Consider the following 13540-nt stretch of genomic DNA (forward strand, 5'->3'; position numbering starts at 1 on the left):
AGCTGGTTCTTTGAGAAAATCAACAAGCTAGACAAATCCTTAGCCAAACTAACTAAAAGGCAGAGAGAAACTATCCAAATCAGCAAAATAAAAGATTAAATTGACACATAATTGCAGACACTGAAGAAATTCAAATAATCATTAGGTCAAAAGCCTATAATAGACCACACAATTTGAAATCAAAATGAAATGGACAATTTTCTTGAGAGAGTTCCTTTACCAAAGATTGGGGATTCTTAATCTAAAGTAATAAACTCATGATGATGTACACTTTGTAAATGATTTGAAATTCTATCCTATTTTTATACAAATATATCATAGCCTGAAAGCATAACAAAAAGATATTGAAAGCCACCACGACCCTGTACACTTCTCTGATGCTTCTAGCATGTAGTATATGCTCTTAGTGCTACAACAAAACTTGTAAATCTCTTAACTTAGCTTCTCTTTTTAATCTATAAACACCAGTGTTGACAAATCTATGGAAGAACGGAGGCTGTATCGTAATTATTAATCAGTCATGCATAACAAATCCCAGGCAGAAAGAGGAAGTGTGCAGGCCCAGGGCTGTGTGTGGTGCAGGCAGCTGATGAGACATTCAAGGAGGTTTGTGTTGGAGGATGAAGCACTGTGGGTGGATAGCTGTAACTCTGCAGACAGTAATAAACTGTCAGGTCTTCAGCCTGCACACTGCTGATGCTGAGAATGTAATCTGTCCCAGATCCACTGCCTGTAAAGCGATCAGGGACCCCAGAGGGGCGATTGGATGCATAGGAGATTAGCAGTTTAGGAGGCTGCCCTGATTTCTGTAGGTACCAATGTACTTCATTACTCACACTCTGACTGGCCTTGCAGCCTAGAGTGATCCTGTCTCCTACAGATGTGGACATGAATTCTGGAGACTGGGTCATCACAATGTTCCCCTCAGCACCTGCAACCAGAAATAGAGAATAAGTATTCACATACACACACAAAGAATTCCTCATACAAATGTTGGGATCTAAAATGCCTTTTGTAATGGCATTGCCTGAATACCATTGGATTCCTATAGAAAATAGCTGTTTCTCTACAAATGAATTAATTTGATGATATTCTAATACTCTTTAATGATTCACCAGACATACCGAGGAGCAGTAATACAAAGACCTGGTGTGACTCCATCATGGTGCCCCAGGATCTCTGATGCTTTTCAGTTCTCACTGCAAGGGCCTTGTTTATAAATTATGGCCAGCTGTGCTGGCTTGTAGGAAACTATGCAAAGTATTCAATCAAATGAGAACATAAATAGCCAGGGTACTGGGTTGTGAGAGAATACAGGTTAAAGCTACAGCCAAAAGTATTATCAAAATGATTAACCAATCACTAGGGGAAAAAGTCAACATAGAAGCTCAAGGACCAACTTAGAGCTCTCAATCTGCAAATATCAAGATACACTCATGACAGGCTTCTATTAAAAATCAAAAACATTTAAAGCAAATAAATTTAATAGAAATAATACTAGGAAAACTTTGATTATAATCATGAGGATACAATATCATAATAAACAGCAGAAAGATACAGGAGAAGGAGAAAAGAAAGAAAGAAGGGGAAAGTAGAAGGGTAGATGAGACAAAGGAAAGAAGGACAGGATGTAGAAAAGGAGAGGAAAATTTGGATTTTACATATAGGTAAATTTATTCATAGGTAAAATCAGAAGTTCAATAAAGAAAAATAAGGTCATTTCTGGAATTTAAAGAATATGGATTGCTAATATGAAAAGAAAACTGTCATTTCTAAACTACTTATTCTGCTAATAAACACAGCCATAAAAATGAGAATATTTTGTGTCAAATCACCTTTACAATCATACTATCAAAATAGACAAAAGAAGTAGAAAATAATTATTTAATCTTGTACCTCCCATAAAAGATTAAAGAACATATTTGCCCTTGAATGCTCTCCTAGACTTTCAAGTCTACTTGAGTAAGGCATGGCTCACTGATCTTTGGACAGAGAGGAGAGTGCTTACCAGGTTGTGTAGAGATAAAATGTTTTCTGGTTTAGAAGCTGGCTATCAAGCTGAGCTCTAAAGGTGTCTGAATTGCAGGCTAATGCACTGAGGAGGTGCCCAGCCTGCAGGGCTTCAACATGGATTCCTAAGGGAGGAGAGTGGAAGGAATGGGGGTAAGGGATGAGAAGCACAAGGAAGGAAGCCAAGTCTGTTTGATCAAAGCTTCATTTATTAGAAATTTTTACCAAACTTATATAGGGAGAAGGCAGGAAAGGGGGGAAGGTAATTAGTTGCTGCAGGAGATAGGAAGAGTGCTTTCATGTGTTAAATAGGGTAGCTGCAAGATACCACAGGGATGTTTTCTCTGGGATGCTCTAACAAATGGATGTCCTCACAGTCTATCACAGTCTATCTAGGGTCCTAGATAACTTTCACTAAATAGCTTTAGGTCTCCACTAAATGACCTTTGCTCACTCTTTGGCTTTGGCCTAGTAAACATCTTTTGTCTCCACTAGATAGCTTTGACTCACTAATTGACTTAGGCTTCAGTAGATAGCTTTGGCTCCACTAGATAGCTTTGACTTTGCCTTCAGTAGATAGCTTTGGCTCCCAGCAAGGAGGAGACTGCAACAGCCTTCACAGTAACAAACTGTCACCTCTTCAGTCTGAATGCTGGTGGTAGAGAAACTGAACTCTGTCCTAGCTCCAGGAGCAGTAAAGATGCCTGGGAGTTACCCAAGTGAACAAATGAGTAGCCTTTCTCTGCTTTTGGTGGAATCAGGCTAAATAGCTGGTTGTGAGAGCTGCAAAGATACCACTGATTTTGCAGCTGATGGTGACCCTCTATGCTGCAGACAGGGAGGATCTCTACTTCCACCAGTTTCCTCCACAAACTGCTCCTCTCTAGTCTACCCCAGAAGAAGCCTACAGTTCATAGCTCCTCCTAGTGGTAACCAGTGGAAATAATGTTAGCCCCAAGCTCTGTTACAATGTTTTAATTTATACACACAATCAATAGTGCATCTAGAATCCCACAACTTGTAGTGTATAGATGTGGCTGTAAATTGTAATCACTTCTAATTTCATTAGGTTTTATAGCGGGATGGCTGGTGGAGGTGAGCTGGTATATGTTTTGGCTGGCATTCCTATCCTAAAATACTATCCCTATACCATTATGGACTTAACTTGCCACATACTGCAGTTTTAAGAGTCACTCCTCAGCCCAGTGGGTGATGGGTGCCTATAATCTGAGAATTTTAGATGCTGGCAAAGGAAAAACTGGCATATGCCAGCAACCTATGATAAAGAGTTTATTCAGCACAGAAACCTAGCTAGATACGATACACACTCACACTCTTTTGTCTCCCACTGCATAGAGTTCTATTAACATGAACATATGTTGTCATTTAAAGGAAGTTAACAAGTAAATCCCCTATTTTTTATCATTAATGAGAAAATAGTACTGTCAGTTAGACAAAAAAACAAAAAACATAAAACAAACAAACAAAAAAAAAACACTAAGGTGATAGAAAATAAGCTGAAAAGTAGATGAGCTGGTGTGGTATGCAGCAGAAATAAGGGGATAGGAATGCCTTCTCAAGAAGCAGCTACTTGAGAACAGACCTGACAGAACAGATTTGGCAGTTCAAAAGTGAAAAGAAGATCTCTTTAGCCATGCATAAGACCCTGTGTTCATTTAAAGCAGAAGATATTAAATGAAAAGAGCCTGGGAAAGCTCATCCTTGTGGAAGAAGTTAAAATAGCTTATGCATATGGCTGAGACTGCCTGACTTGGGAAATCTCTCAGGTATTTTGAGGTTAATGCTAAGTGCAATGAGAACTTGTGAGACAATGGTCACAGTTAGTACATGTCTTCAGTAGATACATTTTAGTCAAGGTTGTGTTGACACACAAAGCAGAAGAAAATATGGACATTTTATCATTTCTGTGTGGAGGTAGGAAAAGTGCTGCTTCAGACACTGGCTGACAGGCTGTGCTCTACTGGGATGTTGTATTGCAGGCTGACACACTGAGGAGGAGTCTACACATGAACTTTTAGGATGTTTTTTCCCATCATTATACAAAACATACAGAATGATATTAATATTAAGGAGCAGAAATGTAAACCTGTTCAAGAAACGTTATGTGGGTAGTCATGGGGACAAGGAAAAACTTACCATAGTTCATTGGTTTGTTTGTCTCTTTGCTTGATTGCTTGTTTGTTTACTGAATAGACATGTCATCAAATTGCTTTCAATTTCTTTTTATTTAAGCGCATAGAATAATGCTATTCTTAGCATTCATTCTAAAAGTCTCTTTTTACAATAGAAAGTGATTAAGACAGAGGCTCACAATTGGTCAAAGAACAGAAAACATGTCACTGTGGAGTAGATACCCTAAAGGGAATGTCTCCCCAAATCTCAAGGACTTTCATAGAGAATAGACAGAATCTACATATAAATCAGACACTGTGAACAAGGGCTGTGAGACAGGGCCTTGTGGAAATAACTTGCCTGTTGTCCTCATGAACAAACTGCCACAGTAGCAATTTGCACCAGACTTGACCCATCACCATTTTCTCATGCAAGGAAATGTGCCAATGTGGCCTTATCCTTCCCTGAAATTCATTGAGTAAGTAAGAAATAATAGAGAATGAGATTTGAGGGTCATTTTCTTAAAGAGTGTAGCCCATATTCAAGGAAATAATCAGAAGAAAAAATAAAGAACAGCAACTTGAAAACTCAATGGCTTTGGGAAGACTTATTCACCAGGATATAGTGGAGGAAGATTAAAGGGAATGGGAGTGAAATGCTCAAAATCCAATATATACATACATGAAAATTGCAAACAAAACTTTTAAATGTAAGTTCTGAATAATACCCAGTTTCATAAATACAATTGGCACACAATCAGTAATTGGAAATTTATTCTGCTGTTATGTAAAAAGAAATCTCAGTTTGGTGACCCAAATATTCCTGATTCTACAGCCAGCACACTAACCCCAAAGTGTGTGGTTAAGCAGCAAGATGTCTCTAAAGGGATTCAGCAGCTATATTACAAAGGAGGACCTCTAGAGTGTATATTTCCTCTAGAGTGTATGTTTCCTCTATAAGGAATAAGGAGGTTATTTCAGTGGATTTGACCAAATCAGAGGACCCCTTGTAACTTACATTCAGACAAAAAGAAACAGATCAGAAAGACTCATGATATAATTGGATAATTGGGAGAAGTCTCCAAAACCAGCTTTCAATAAAAAGAACTATAATGAGAAACAAAACAACAAAAAAACAAAATAAAAAAAATACATCTTGCCTCACAGCCACTCAGTGTAGACTTTGAAAGACCCTGAAAAGAGATTTCTCATGCTCCATTACTACTCTGTAGGGTACTGGACTCAAGATTAGTGAATTGCTATATTAATAACCACTAGTTACTCCAAAAAGGGAAATCAATGTACTGCATGCTGTTAAAATATCAGAGATTGATATGGATGCCATCTTCTCACCAAGCCTGTGACCTGAGATGCTGCTGACATCCTAGGCATGGGCAGCAATGAGCTACAGTGCTCCTTGCTTCTCCACTGTCACCTGCCCATGCACAGATAGAAGGCAACTTATACCAGTGCCTCATGTAATAGGCTGCCCACCCTCTCCTTGGTTCTCTCCATATCACTTTGTCCACTGGACAACTTGCACATTTCCCAGGGATGCCCTTCTCTTCAAGGAAAACAAAACAAAACAAAACAATAAAACAAAACTCAGTTCTGCTCTTGCCTTCACTTTCATTTTCATTCATTCTCAAAATGAGGTTCCTGCTGCCTAGCACAGGGGTGCTAATGCTCCTCATCCCAGGAGAAATCAAGGAGGAAGGAAAGCAGGTACTGTATAAGCTCCAGGGTTGCACTCATTCCATGCATCTTCTGTTTAATTATAAGATGGGCAGGATTTATCCTGAAATTGTTATGGAGTAAAATCCACCAGGAAAGACCAAAGAATCTATTTAACTATATTTCCCTTCCCTAGAAGGGATTATATTTCCCTTCCCTCTACTCCTCCCAGTTCTTTCCTGCAGTTCCTCCCTCAGGATCCACTCCCTTTCTTCTATCTCTTATTAGATAAAGAAAAACAGGTTTCTAAGATGTAACAATCAGACATCCCAAAATAATATATAATAAGATGAAGGAAAACTATCAGATCAAAATTGGATATCAGAACAAAACAGGAGGAAAACGTGTCTCTAGCACAGACACAAGAGTCAGACTCACTCATTATCACAGCACGAGTAGCATAAAAATTCTAAGCTAAAAGTTGAAATATATACACAGAGGAAATAACTCAGGCCCTTGTAGGGCCAAAGCTTGCCCTTGCAGTCTCTGTGAACTCATATAAGAATTGCTTAGTTGATTCACAGGGCCTTGTTCTCCTGGTGTTCTGCACCCACTCTGGCTCTTGCACTGTTCTTAGAAATCCCTGTTATCTAAGTAAATGGTTTTGATGGAGAACTCCCTTTTATACTCTCTCTGCATAATACCTGGCTATGGTTCTCTGCATCTTTTCACTTCTGCTGCTGGAGAAAGCCTCTCTGATGATTATTAGAAAAGGGACAGATCTATAACTACAGCAAAATATCATTAGAAGTCATTGTATTGTTACTTTTTATGACTAATCGTGTTTTGTTTTACCCTCATTGTCTGAGCTGTAGAAAGGAACAGGCTAGTTTTATAGGCTTCGTTATAAATCCTATACCCCATGTTAAACTAAATTCTCCCAGCACTTTTACAGAAGACAGGAGGAGCAGATAAATTGAGATGACCCATTGCAAAGGAATGCAAAAGGTTTCTTCCCTGCTGTGGAGGAGTGTCCAGATCTGCAGTATGAGATAACGTTGCTCAGCAACCGGTTTAGACATCACCAGTTCCCCAACCCTGATCTGGGCAGGACCAGAAGGACTTGAGCCTAAAATGAACCAATCATTTTAAAAGTCAACCACCCAATCCAGTGTCGCCAAGCTCGCAACCTCCGCGATTCCCGTGCTCCTTCCTTTAAAACCCTCAGACTCCTGTCTCTCCAGGCTGTTCCTCGCTGGTTTTGTGGGGGGCAGCTCCATCGTATGATGGCTGAATTAAATACCTCATGTTATTGCAGCGATGATTGGTCTCCTGAGTTCTCTTCATCCCCCTCGGGAAGTTAGGGTCCCCTAGGGGGATCCCCCTTGGGCCTAACAGTGTATAGTCTAGTTCTTGGTGACTCTAGCAGTCTTGGGTATGGGTTCTATCTTGGGAAGTGGGCCTTGAATCAAATGAAACATTGATTGGCTACTTCCACAAGTTCCATGCCATCATTATTTTCATAACTGAGTCATACTCAATTGTGTAAATGTACCAAAATTTCTATGTCTAATAATTAGTTTAGGGACATCTACATTGTTTCCAGAGTCTGGCTATCATGAAGAATGCCACAGAGAACATGGTTCAGGAAATGTCCTTGTGATATACTGTGTCCTTTGGGGATAGGCCCAATAGTCTTAGAGCTGGTTCTTGATGTGGATCGATTCCAATTTTTCTTAAGAACCACCATAATGATTTCCACAGTGTCTATACAAGGTTTCACTCCCACCAGCATCTACATTCCTCACCAGCATGAACTGTCACTTGTATTATTGATCTGGCCATTCTGACAGGTGCAAGATAGAATCTCAAAGTAGTTTTGGGTTGCTTTTCCCCAGTGATTAAGGATGTTGAACATTTCTTTTAGTTTTTCTCAATCTCTTGGGTTTCCTTTATTGAGTATTCTTTGTTCAGGTCTGTACTGCATTTTTAATTACACTGCTTGGTTTGTTGATGTCCAATTTCTTAATTTTTTGTGTATGTTGGATATCAATCAGTCTTCTATTGGAGATGGAGTTTTTCTTATTCTATACGCAGCTACTTTACAAATTGATAGTGCTTCTTTGCCTTAGAAAAAAAATTCTCTTACGTGAGATCCCATTTATCAATTGTTGATCTTACTGTCTGTGCTATAGCTATTCTTTGCAGACAATAATCATCTCCTATGGGAATGTTTTAGAGGCAATATCCCAGTGTGTCTTCTATTGTGCTCAGTGTATCTGGTTTCTGCTGAGATCTTTCAGTCACATGGACTTGAGTATTGTGTAAGATGATAAGTGTGGATCTATTTGTAATCTTCTATGTGCAGGCATACAGTATGACCTGCACCATTTATTGAACATGCTGTTTTCCAATATGCATTTTCTGTTCATTTTTAAAGAATATGATATCCATACCTGCATATGTTTTTGTTTGTTTATGTTTATGTTATGGAATCAACTTGATTCCATTGATCAATGTGTCTTTCATGCAAATTTCAGGCAGTTTTTTTGCTATGACTCTGTAATACTACTTGAAATCAAGAATGGTGACACCTCCAGTTCTTTTATTATACACAATTGTTTTAGCTATCCTGGGTTTTTGTTTGTCCAAATAAATGTCCCACAAGCACATGCACTTGGGAAGAGATGAATGTCATACATACATATACATCTCCTGTGGGAATATGTTGAAGGCTTTTTCACAGTTTATCTTCCATTGGGAGGAAACAAACAAACAAACAAAAATCAGGTCAAAAGCACAGAGAATACTTTCAACAAAATCATAGAATATTTCTTTGATCTAAACAATGGGATGCCTGTCAAGCAATGTACAAACCCATACAATATACCAAAAGAATGTTTAAAAAAAAGAAAATAATTTATCCACAACACATAACAATCAAAATACTCAACATATATGGGGTGAGGGTTATTACAGGATTCAAGGGGAAAAGACAAAGTCACATATACAGCAGGACCATCAAAATAACACCTGATTTCTCCATGAAACCCCTAAAACAAAGGTCCTGTAAGGATGTTCTACAAACTCTGAGAGACTACAGTTTCCAACCAACATTATTATACTCAAAAAACCTATCAATAACAATAGACAGAGGAAGAAAAACATTTTACAGTGACATAAACCTGAAGATTTAAAGATCAGGAATTATGAGATGTCAAGTGGAAGAAGGACAGAAAGAGGAACTAAGAAGAAACAAGGAAAAGATGTGACCAGGAAGGCTTGCATATCTTGATGACTATGACTAGCAAGTTTATTATGAAGTGTAACATCTTCTAAACTATTTAAAGAGAGGTGCTGGATCAAGGTGAGAGGAGAACTAAGTCAACCACTGTTGGTAAAGAAAACACAGGATGTGCCAGTCACAACTGCCCTACCACTTATATCCATGGCCCTTCAGGAGGAAACACACACTTCACAAGGACTGACACCTTAACTCCTTAAAGGCTCAAGCACCATGATCACAATGGACCTTGCCAAGACTACTTTGGACAACAACACAGAACAAAAATTCTTTGTCCTTTATTTTTTTTATTTATTTTTTATTTTTATATTATTACTTAGAGTTTATTCATTTTGTATTCTGCCTGTTCCTCCCTCCTCCCCTCCTGATCCCATCATCCCTTTCCCTTCTCCATCCAGCCCCTCCCTAAGTCTGCTGATAGGGGAGGTCTTCCACTACTTCCTTCTGATCCTAGTCTGTTTTTATCAGGAGTGGCTGCATTGTCTTTCTCTGTGGCCTGGTAAGGCTGTTTCCCCCTAAGGGAGAGGTGTTCAAAGTGCAGGCCAATCAGTTCATGTCAGAGACATTCCTTGTTTCCATTACTATGGAACCCACTTGGCCACTGTACTGCCACAGGCTATATCTGTAAAGAGGTTCTACGTTATCTCCATGAATGATCCTTGGTTGGAGTATCAGTCTCTGAAGAGACCCCTGTGCCAAGATTATTTGGTGCTGTTGCTTTCTTTGTGGAGCTCCTGTCCTCTCCAGGTCTTACTCTCAACTCCTTCTTTCCTGAGATTCCCTGAACACTGCCCAAAGTGTGTCTCAGTATCAACTTTGATACAATGCTAGGTAGAATCTTATAGAATCTTTCAGATTCTTGGTAAGCTCCTGTCCTGTTTCTTGTTTTCTCCTCCTTCCACTGTCTGTCCTGTTTTCCTTTCTGAGTGAGGATTGATGATCTTACCCAGGGTCCTCCTTCTTCCACACCTTCTTTAGCTGTACAGATTTTTGCACATTTATTCTGTATTATATATCTAGTATCTACTTATAAGTGAATATATACTGTGTCTGTCTTTCTGTTTCTGGGATACCTTGCTCAGGATGATCTTTTCTTGTTCCCACCATTTGCTTGCAAATTTCATGATTTCTTTGTTTATAATTGCCGAGTAGTATTTCATTGTTTAAATGTACCACAATTTCTATATCCATTCCTTTGTTGAGGGACATCTGGCTTGTTTCCAGGTTCTGTCTGTTACGAATAAAGCTGCTAACAACATGGTTGAATAAATGTCCTTTTTTGTGTACTTGAGCAGATTTTGGCTATATGCCTAGGAGTGCTAGAGCTGGACCTTCAGGAAGTAACTGTCTGAGAAAGCGCCAGATTGATTTCCAAATTGGTTAGGCATATTTACATCCCCACCAGCAAAGAAGGAATGTACCTCTTTCTCTACATCCTCTCCAGCATGTATTGTCACTTGATATTTTGATCTTAGCCATTCTGATTCGGGTAAGGCAAAATTTCAGAGTTGTTTTGATTTGCATCTTCCTGATGGCTAAGCATGCTGAGCATTTCTTTCAGTATTTCTCTGTCATTCTATATTCCTCTACAGAGAATTCTCTGTTTAGCACTGTAAGACATATCTTTTTATTTGAATTACTTGAGTTTGGTGCTTTTTAACTTCTTTAGTTTTTTTATATATTCTGGATATCAGCCCTCTGTCAGACATTTGGTTGGTGAAGATCCTATCCTAGCATGTAGGCAGTATTTTTGTTCTGACAACAGGGATTCTCTGTGCTTTCTGATTAGGCCTGCTAGCAAGTGAGTGCACCTTTAAGTGAGTGCTTGCAGAGCCCCAGATCCAGGGTCCCTCTATGATAGCAACCAGACATCCCACCCACACACTGTGGGCAACATAGGGATCCTTGAGACAGCATTCTCAATATTGAAGCCCCTGTTCCATGGGTCTACCAGTGGAATCCAGGCAAACCATTAAAATCAGAAAAGTTTCAATCACAACACATCCAAGAAATCAAGACTGCCATGAAAAGACAAAATCTAAGAATAATAAGAATATACAAAAAATAGGATTCTTGGCTCCAAAGAAACTCTTCAGGTCACTTCATAGCGAAAACACTAAACCTACAGAACAAACAAAAAAATACTAAAACCAGCAAGGGAAAAAGGCCAAGTAACATATGAAGGCAGACCTATCAAAATCATACCAGATTTCTTAACAGAAACTATGAAAGCCAGAAGCATCTTGGCAGATGTCATGCAGACTCTAAGAGACCACAGATGACAACCCAGACTACTATATACAGGAAAGATTTTAATCAATATAGCTGAAGAAAAGAAAATATTCTATGACAAAACTAAACTTAAACAATATCTACATAGCAACCCAGCCCTACAGAAGATAATTGAAGGAAACTTCCAATCCAATAAAATCAACTACACCAAAAAAATACAGGATATAGATAACTTCACAACAAAAAATGAAAGGAAAAAAGCATTGAAACACAGTGACATCACCAATGCCACAATAAAAGGAACTAACACTCATTGGTCACTGTTACCTATCAACATCAATGTCCTCAACTCTCCAATGCAGCCACTTCTGATGAGAAATGATAGACTAAGATCAGAAAGAAGGAGAGGAAGACCTCCCCTATCAGTGGACTTGGGGAGGGGCATGCAAGCAGAAAGGGAGGGAGGGGGCTGAGAAGGGAGGAGGGAGGGGCTTATGGAGGGATACAAAATGAATAAAGTGTAATTAATAAAAGTTAAATAAAAAAATAAAAAGAAAGACACAGACTTACAGAATGCTTGCAGAAACAGGATCCAGCATTCTGCTGTATTCAAGAAACACACTTCTGAAACAAAAATAAACATCTCAGAGTAAAGGGCTAGAAAAATGATTTTTCAACCAAATGGACTAATTCACAAAGCTGGAGTAGCTGCCTTAATAAATAATAGAATAGAATTTCAACCAAAATTTATCAAAAAAGATAAGGAGGGGCACTTCATTCTCTTCAAAGGAAAAATACACCAGGAGGACATCACAGTCATGAACATCTATGCCCCAAATACAAGAGCACTTGCATTTGTAAATGAAACATTATTAAAGCTTAAATCACACATTGATCCCAACACTATTTCAATACTCCACTCTCACCAAGGGAGAGATCATGTAGACAGAAGCTAAATAGGGAAATAATGACACAGATGTCCTAAATCAAATGGACCTAATAGAAGCCTACAGAACTCTGTACACAAACTCAAAAGACTACAACTTTCTTTCATCAAATCATGGAACCCTCTCAAAAATTGACCATATAGTCAGGCACAGAGTAAGCATTAACAGATACAGGAAGATTGAAATAATTCCGTGTATCGGATCAGACCACCACGGCCTAAAATTAGACCTCAGTGACAACAGAAATGAGAAAAAGCCTACATACACATGAAAATTGCACAACTCTCTACTTAACAACAGCGTGGTCGGGGAAGAAATGAAAAAAAGAAATTAGAGACTTCCTAAAATTCACTTAAAATGAAGGTACAACATACCCAAACTTATGGGACACAATGAAAGCAGTGCTAAGAAGAAAGTCCATAGCACTAAAATGTCTCCAAATAGAAATCTGAGATATCTCCTACAAGTGACTTACTTGCACACCTAAAATCCCTAGGGGGAAAAAAAAAGAAGCAGACAAACCAAAGAGGAGTAGACAGTTGGAAATAATCAAACTCACACCTGAAATCAATGAGTTAGAAACAAAGAAAACAATTCAAAGAATCGATGAAACCAAGAGCTGGTTCTTTGACAAAATCAGCAATATAGACAAACCCTTAGCAAAACTAACTCAAAGGCAGGGAGAAACTATCCAAATTAGCAAAATCATAAACAAAAAACGGAGACATAATGACAGACACTGAGGAAATTCAAAAAATGATTAGGTCTTACTTCAAAAGCCTATACACCACAAAATTTGAAAATGTGATTGAAATGGACAATTTTCTTGATAGATTTCATTTACCTAAGCTTGAGGATTTTTAATCAAAACTAAGAATCTCATGATGCTGTAGTCTATATAAATAATTTTAAAGTCTATCCTATTTTATACAGATTCATCAGTCTAAAGGCATAACAAAGAGATATCTAAAGTCAACATGACAACATAAACGTCACTGATGCTTCTTGTTGCACTGTATCTTCTCAGTGCAAAACCACACCTTCTAAATCTCTTTACTTAGTTTCTCCTTTTTATCTATACACACCAGTGTTGCCAAAAGCATGGAAGAAAGGAGGCAATTTCTTAATTAATTTCTACTGAAGAGTGCATCAATTAGTCATACTTAGCAGATCTTAAGCAAAAGGGGGAAGCGTGCAGGCCCAGGGCTGTGTGTGGTGCAGGCAGCTGGTGAGACTCTCAA

The 13540-nt window shown here is 38.6% G+C and overlaps 1 gene segment (V, D, J or C); it reads right to left on the reverse strand.

Moving 5' to 3' along the window:
* Positions 1-499: 499 nt before the first annotated feature.
* Positions 500-1174, reverse strand: LOC132653944 (immunoglobulin kappa variable 4-1-like). The segment is given in 2 exon segments: positions 500-931; positions 1125-1174. Coding segments are annotated over 2 exon segments (453 nt in total).
* Between the last annotated feature and the right edge of the window lie 12366 nt (positions 1175-13540).

This window comes from Meriones unguiculatus, chromosome 5 (genome assembly GCF_030254825.1).
Source record: "Meriones unguiculatus strain TT.TT164.6M chromosome 5, Bangor_MerUng_6.1, whole genome shotgun sequence".
Taxonomy (NCBI): Eukaryota; Metazoa; Chordata; class Mammalia; order Rodentia; family Muridae; genus Meriones; species Meriones unguiculatus.